Consider the following 6,803-nt stretch of genomic DNA (forward strand, 5'->3'; position numbering starts at 1 on the left):
TGCCGAGGGCGCAGTTACTGGCCTCGCGGCTCGGGTTTCCCCGGCCTGGAAAATAGGGCGGGCTCTCGCCGTGCTGGGAGCTGGTGGCAGCGAGAGGCTTTGTCCTCCCCAGCCGCCATCCCAGGCCTCTGCTCGCAGCCCACAGAGCACCTGGGGTCACGGCGGGACACGGGAGTGGGTCCCTGGGCTCTCCCAGGTGGCCGTCCTGGAGTCTCGGGGCTGGGACTTGCCACGCTCCCCTCTTCTCTCACCTGGGTCCTCCCTTCCGCAGCGGGGATCTGACGAGCTCTTCTCCACCTGCGTCTCCAACGGGCCCTTCGCCATGAGCAACAACCCCACCTCTGCAGGTAAGGCGTGGCGCCTGCGGGCGGCCGGGAGCACCCTGGGCTGGGGTCAGCGGGTGGTTTGAACAGATCCTGAGCCTGGGTGACATGGCCTCACTAGGCAGGACCCTGGGGGACAGGCAGGAAGGGACTTGGGCTTGGAGGCGAGGGGGCATGGCGCTCTGTCCCTGCCTCACGGAGTCCGTCTGTCCTCCCAGCAAACGGCAACGACAGCAAGAAGTTCAAGGGCGACAGCAGGAGCGCGGGCACCCCTTCCCGAGTGATCCACATCCGTAAGCTCCCGAGCGACGTCACCGAGGGGGAGGTCATCTCCCTGGGGCTGCCCTTCGGAAAGGTCACCAACCTGCTGATGCTGAAGGGCAAGAACCAGGTAGGTGCCTGCTGCTGGGGTGACCGGGCTGCCGGCCTGGCCCGGGCTCACCCTGCCTCCCTGCAGGCCTTCATCGAGATGAACGCGGAGGAGGCGGCCAACACCATGGTGAACTACTACACCTCGGTGACGCCCGTGCTGCGCGGCCAGCCTATCTACATCCAGTTCTCCAACCACAAGGAGCTCAAGACCGACAGCTCCCCCAACCAGGCGGTGCGCTGTGCTTGGTGTGCTTCCACAGCGCGCCCAGGCAGCACTGCAGGCCGTGAACTCAGTCCAGTCGGGGAACCTGGCCCTGGCCGCCTCAGCCGCCGCCATGGACGCCGGGATGGCCATGGCAGGGCAGAGCCCGGTGCTCAGGGTGATTGTGGAGAACCTCTTCTACCCTGTGACCCTCGACGTGCTGCACCAGGTGAGGGTGGGCTGAGGGGCGAGTGGGGACAGGCTGGGCTGCTGTTCTGCCGCTCACTGCTGCCCCCCACAGATCTTCTCCAAGTTCGGCACCGTGCTGAAAATTATCACCTTCACCAAGAACAACCAGTTCCAGGCGCTGCTGCAGTACGCCGACCCCGTGAGCGCCCAGCACGCCAAGCTGGTGAGTGGGGCTCCTCAGGACGCTTGCCGGGCCCCAGCCCCGGCGGCCTCTCACCCGCTGCTCCCCACAGTCGCTGGACGGGCAGAACATCTACAACGCCTGCTGCACGCTGCGCATCGACTTCTCCAAGCTCACCAGCCTCAACGTCAAGTACAACAACGACAAGAGCCGCGACTACACGCGCCCCGACCTGCCCTCGGGGGACAGCCAGCCCTCGCTGGACCAGACCATGGCCGCGGCCTTCGGTAAGGCGGCGTCCTGCGTGCCTGCCAGTGTGGAGGGCCCGGCTCGGCCCTCCTGGAGCCGGGGGACAGGCTGCTAGGTCAGTCAGCGCCAGGGGGCCCCGCCCGCCCACGCCCAGAGCTCGTACCTGCAGAGCAAGCCCTCCTGGGCCCTGCTGCGCCTGGCGCAGGGAGGTGTGGGCGCCACGATTAGCGTCTCGTTTGTTTCTAGGTGCGCCTGGTATTATCTCAGCCTCCCCGTATGCAGGAGCTGGCTTCCCCCCCACCTTTGCCATCCCTCAGGCTGCAGGTACTCAGCGCTTGGTCTCGGGCCCCACAGCCACTGCATGCCCGCACCACCCTCCCGAGCGGCCCTGCGCCCGCGGGCAGCGCCGTAGCTGGCCGGCCAAGTGCCCGGTCAGGGAGAGAGGCTCTGGCCTCGGGGAGGCCTGGCAGGGCAGGGCAGGGCAGGGCGTGGCCCTCGTGCGGCTGCAGCCGGGAGCGAGCTGCTAACCACGCAGTCTTGTGGTCTGGTTCCTTCAAGCACCTGCGGGGCGAGACGACGGCAGTGGTTGGAGGGATGTGCCTGTAGTGAGTGAGGGCCTGGTAAGCGGGGCCGCGGCAGCAGCAGCATGAGCCCGTCCGGCCGCAGGGCCCTTCCCACTCCCGGACGTGCGGGCCGCGAGCCGAGCTCGCCTGCATGGAGAGCGTGCGCTGCATGTGCGCACCGGCCCGGCCTCGCTGCTTGCACGGGCGGTGTCTGGTCTCCGGAGCGGGCAAGGCTTCTGTGTCTGGGCGCATGCAGGCGGCCCAAGGCCGGCACGCCCGGTGCCGTGGGCCGTGAGGGTGCGCTGGCCCGGAGCCTGCAGGGGGGCCCTCCTGGGTGGTACCGGGGGGGGGGGCTGCGGCTCGAGCCGGATGCCGCCCTCCGTTGCTCTGCATGAGGCCGGTGTCCGCGCCCCGTCCGCCGGGTGACAACAGTGCTCACCTCGCCTGCCCCTTCCCTTCCAGGCCTCTCTGTCCCTAACGTGCATGGTGCCCTGGCCCCCCTGGCCATCCCCTCGGCAGCAGCAGCGGCGGCAGCTGCAGGCCGGATCGCCATCCCGGGCCTGGCCGGGGCCGGGAACTCTGTCCTGCTGGTCAGCAACCTCAACCCGGAGGTAGGTGCCCTGCCCTCCCCATTCTGCCTGGGAAAGCAGGGGCGGCGTCCCGCGTCCTGAGGCTTAGCAGCTGGGTCGGTAGGCCGAGGGCTCCGGGGTCCCAGGACACTGTGGCCTGCCCGCCCGCCCGCCTGCCCGCCCCGGGCAGCTCTGCTCTGCACCGACTCTCGTTCACTCTCCTCTCCCGAGTGCTTTGAGTCTCTTATTTTCCTAACACCTCGGTTTGCGTTCTCAATGCCGTGAGAGTCAGAGTTGACGCTTCTGTGACAAGGCAGGTGTTCTGGAATCCGGGGCGAGTGGGGCGCACAGAAGGGGCCTAGTGGCCGCGCTGCCTGGCCATGGCGGAGGCTCGGCGTGCTGGGTGGGCCATGTCCTTGCAGACGGTGCACTGGGTGCGTTGGCGAGGCTGCACTTGGAGCTGGGACGGGCTCACAGGCTTAGCACGTAACTCTGGGCCAGTGCGCCTCGCCCTGTGGCTTTCGTGAGCTCGCGCTGTCCCCCTGGCTCGCCCAGGCCAGGCCGCCTGAGTGGAGCCTGGCCCTCCTGGTGCCCGTGCAGCCCATCCTGAGGCTCGGCAGCGCCACGGGAACGACCACACCACCACGGCTGGCCTGCCAGCCTCGTCCTTGTGCAGGACGGGCCTGCGAGCAGCCCTGGCGGTGTCCCTGGCCGCGGGCACGTGTGAGGCGCTTTCTTGGTCGCGTGCGTGCTGCGAGGTGCGGCTGGAAACGGGCGTGCGTGTGGTGTGGCTGCTGAGCGCGGCGTTGTTTTCTTACGTATTTACTGACCTGTGTTTTTTTTGCTACTTTTTTTCTTTTCTCCCCTTCCCCTCTCCCGATTTTTTTTCTTGCCCTGATCCGGAATTTCTTTGCCAACTGACTGCACGGTTCTTCTGCTTCCTGTTGTTGCTTGAAACAAAACAAAAACATAAATAAATAAAAACCAAAACCCCCCTCAAACCCTGCTCTCCGGAAACCACCTGCCCTTGAATATTAACATCCTGACAACTTCATCATCAACACTGCTCGCCTGCGGGGCTGCCTTCTCATGGACGATTGGCACCTCGCCCTGACCTGTCCCTCCCCCTGTCCCTCCGCTGCCTTGCTCTGCTGTCCTCTAAAGAGAGTCACACCCCAAAGCCTCTTTATTCTCTTCGGTATGTTATCGTTCACTCCTTATTACCTTGTTTGCCTACGTGTAGTCGAGGTTACTGGTGCCCGGAGACTGCGTGCGTGCGGTTTGGCGGCCTACGCCCTCCTTAGCGGTTTTGCTCTCGTTTGCGCATTGTACCCGGCCGGACACGCATGTCCCGCCCCGCATGCTTCCTAAGAGTAAAGGGGCCGGCCCTGCGGCAGTGCCTTCTGGATCGTACGACTAACTGCTAGACGCGGGTGCCCCGGGCCAGAATAAGCGCACCCGGCGGGCCGAGCCTTGGGTGCGAGGGGTCTCGGGCTGACGGGGAGTGGGGGCAGGGTTGGCGGCCGGCTCAGGCGGCATCCCTGGCTTTTGAAGGCGTCTATGGGGACGTGCAGAGGGTGAAGATCTTGTTCAACAAGAAGGAGAACGCCCTGGTGCAGATGGCCGACGGGAGCCAGGCTCAGCTGGGTAAGGGCGGGGCAGGGCCGGCCGGGGCTGGGGTGCCGCGGGGGCCGTCACGTGTGCCTGCCCCTCCGTCACGTGTGCCTGCCCGCCCCCAGCCATGAGCCACCTGAACGGGCACAAGCTGCACGGGAAGCCCATCCGCATCGCGCTGTCCAAGCATCAGAGCGTGCAGCTGCCCCGGGAGGGCCAGGAGGACCAGGGCCTGACGAAGGACTACGGCAGCTCGCCCCTGCACCGCTTCAAGAAGCCGGGCTCCAAGAACTTCCAGAACATCTTCCCACCCTCCGCCACCCTGCACCTGTCCAACATCCCGTGAGTGGCGGGGGAGGGCGGGTAGGCTGGCCGACAAGCCGGGCCCTCTTGGGCCCTGACCTCCTGGTCTGTCCCGCAGGCCCTCAGTGTCCGAGGAGGACCTCAAGGTTCTCTTCTCCAGCAACGGGGGAGTGGTTAAAGGGTTCAAGTTCTTCCAGTGAGTATGCCTGGCCCCGCACACCCACCCCCCTACCCACCAGCCTTGTGGCCTTGCCCTGGCCAGCCCTGACCCCGTCCCCCACCCCCAGGAAGGACCGCAAGATGGCGCTGATCCAGATGGGCTCCGTGGAGGAGGCAGTCCAGGCGCTCATCGACCTGCACAACCACGACCTGGGCGAGAGCCACCACCTGCGGGTGTCCTTCTCCAAGTCCACCATCTAGGGCCACCGTGGCCCCACCACTTCCATCATTCCAGAGAAGCCACTTTAAAGCAGCTGAAGTGACCTTAACAGACCAGAGGTTTTATTTTTTTAAAGAGAAATCAGTTTACCTGTTTTTAAAAAAATTAAATCTAGCTCACCTTGCTGGCGGGCGGGGGCTGTGGCGGCAGGAGCTCCCCGCCCACGGGCACCTGTCAGGTGGGGCGGTCCTGGGGCGCCCAGCCCTGGCACGGCTTCCTTGTGCCTTAGCCCGCCTGCGTGCGGCCGCCCGCCACGGCCGTGTGCCTCCCGGCAGCTGTGCAGGCCGTGGCCACCCCAGTCCACTAATCAAGCAAAGTGATTGCCCCGCCTCCCGGCCCGGCTCCGGGCCCTGTCCTGTATTGTACTGTGCGGGTGCAGACCCGCGCTAGCAGTGCCTCCAGCTGACCAAATATCCTAGTCTCATTTATATGCAAAAGATAGTTCTACGTAACTTTTTATAGCAGACGACAGCGTATGCGTGTAGCCAGCGTTTCTCTCTTTACTTTGTTGTGCTCCTTGCGGCTCACGGGCAGGCTCCGGTCTGCGGAGCAGGCCGGCGGGTCCTCCCTCAGAGACCCCACACTGCAGGGAAGGGGCTGGACCGCGCCATGCGGCCCCCCGGTGCCCTTCCTCACGCCTTCACTTGGGGTCTGCCTAGAAAACCAGCTCTCCCAGTCCTTCAGGTTTATTTTTCCTTTCAAATTTTGGACCAAAGTTTGTTTCTGTTTGTTTGCCTCTGATGCTGGGAGCCAGGTGGCGGGACTATGTCTTAACCGGGTCTTCTCCCTCTCCGCCCCGCCCGGCTCAGCCTGTCCCTGGAGGGGGAGTCCGAAAGGAGTATAACGAGGGTGTAAATATTTGTAATTTTGATACCTGTTGTAAGACGTGAGGGCACAGACGCGTTTTTACGGTGACACAGATGTATATTTTGATAACAGCGATTACAGGCTCAGTATTGTAGAGCAGCGGTGACCACAGCACATTCCACTGTCCCCGACGGCTTGTAATGCAGACCATTAAAGGGTTTTACAGCAACCTCTGACCTCTGCTCTGCTCTGGACGGTGCCCGCCCCGCCCCCTCCCCCGGGTCAGGCCTTTCCCTGGTGGCTCCAACTCCTGGGAGGGTCTGAGTGGGTGTCCCCTTCCCAGGAGGGCAGTCCAAGGCCAGTGGGACTAGGCTGTGGTGTGGCCTCCCCCCTGTGGTGACCCCATGTTGCCCCCCACCCTACCCTGGCTCAGTCCTGGAACCTGCGGGCCTGCATCTTCCTGTAGTAGCTCTCGGCCTCCACCTCACCGCCCACCTGGCGCCGCAGCGTCGACTCACGGCTGGCTGGCCCCAGCATCCCATCACTGCCCAGTGGGGGCAGCCCCTCACCTGTGGCCAGGTTGACAGTGGCCACCCCAAAGCGCGGCTCCTCCTGGTCCACATCGCTGACCGAGGAGCCAGGGGACATGCCCGGCTTGGCCCCGATGCGGAAGCTGCGGCCCAGCTCGCCCAGCTCATGCCCACCCTCAGCCCCGCCCGCTGCCTTCCACTCCCAGGGCGCGCTCCCTGGCCCCTGCGACAGGTGCACCACTGGGTGGTGGGGGGCGTGTGCGTCGATGGTCACGATGCTGGCTGAGTCGCGGTCAGAGGGCGAGCGGTACTGAGAGGAGTCGGAGCTGGCGCTGGAGGACGAGGCCGTCTCGGCCTTGGGGCCCGGCCCTCCTGGGGCCTTGGACATGGCGATCACCTGCAGCAGCCGCGGCGCATTGGCCGCCCGGGGCTGCTGCGGGGCTGGGGGCGGAGGCGGGGGCA

At 65.2% G+C, this 6,803-nt stretch overlaps 2 protein-coding genes across 3 annotated transcripts in view; one reads left to right on the top strand and one right to left on the bottom strand.

Moving 5' to 3' along the window:
* Positions 1 to 271: 271 nt before the first annotated feature.
* On the top strand, positions 272 to 6,040 carry PTBP1 (polypyrimidine tract binding protein 1; the record flags this gene model as incomplete). 2 transcript variants are annotated; one of them, XM_014585475.1, is given in 13 exon segments in its annotated part: positions 272 to 347; positions 542 to 714; positions 781 to 924; positions 956 to 1,126; positions 1,199 to 1,309; positions 1,380 to 1,554; positions 1,763 to 1,840; positions 2,542 to 2,690; positions 3,813 to 3,846; positions 4,203 to 4,295; positions 4,388 to 4,604; positions 4,684 to 4,761; positions 4,853 to 6,040. In XM_014585475.1, coding segments are annotated over 13 exon segments (1,632 nt in total), but the record flags the coding sequence as incomplete, so codon positions are not given.
* The window catches only part of PLPPR3 (phospholipid phosphatase related 3), an 11,825-nt gene continuing 10,711 nt past the window's right edge, over positions 5,690 to 6,803 (bottom strand). Inside the window, 2 exon segments of the mRNA XM_027769539.1 lie at positions 5,690 to 6,795; positions 6,797 to 6,803. The exon segment at positions 6,797 to 6,803 is cut by the window's right edge and continues 205 nt beyond it. Coding sequence (XP_027625340.1) covers positions 6,241 to 6,795; positions 6,797 to 6,803 — 562 coding nt within the window. The 3' untranslated portion in view covers positions 5,690 to 6,240.

This window comes from Tupaia chinensis, unplaced genomic scaffold, assembly GCF_000334495.1.
Source record: "Tupaia chinensis unplaced genomic scaffold, TupChi_1.0 Scaffold149964_1, whole genome shotgun sequence".
Classification (NCBI taxonomy): Eukaryota; Metazoa; Chordata; class Mammalia; order Scandentia; family Tupaiidae; genus Tupaia; species Tupaia belangeri.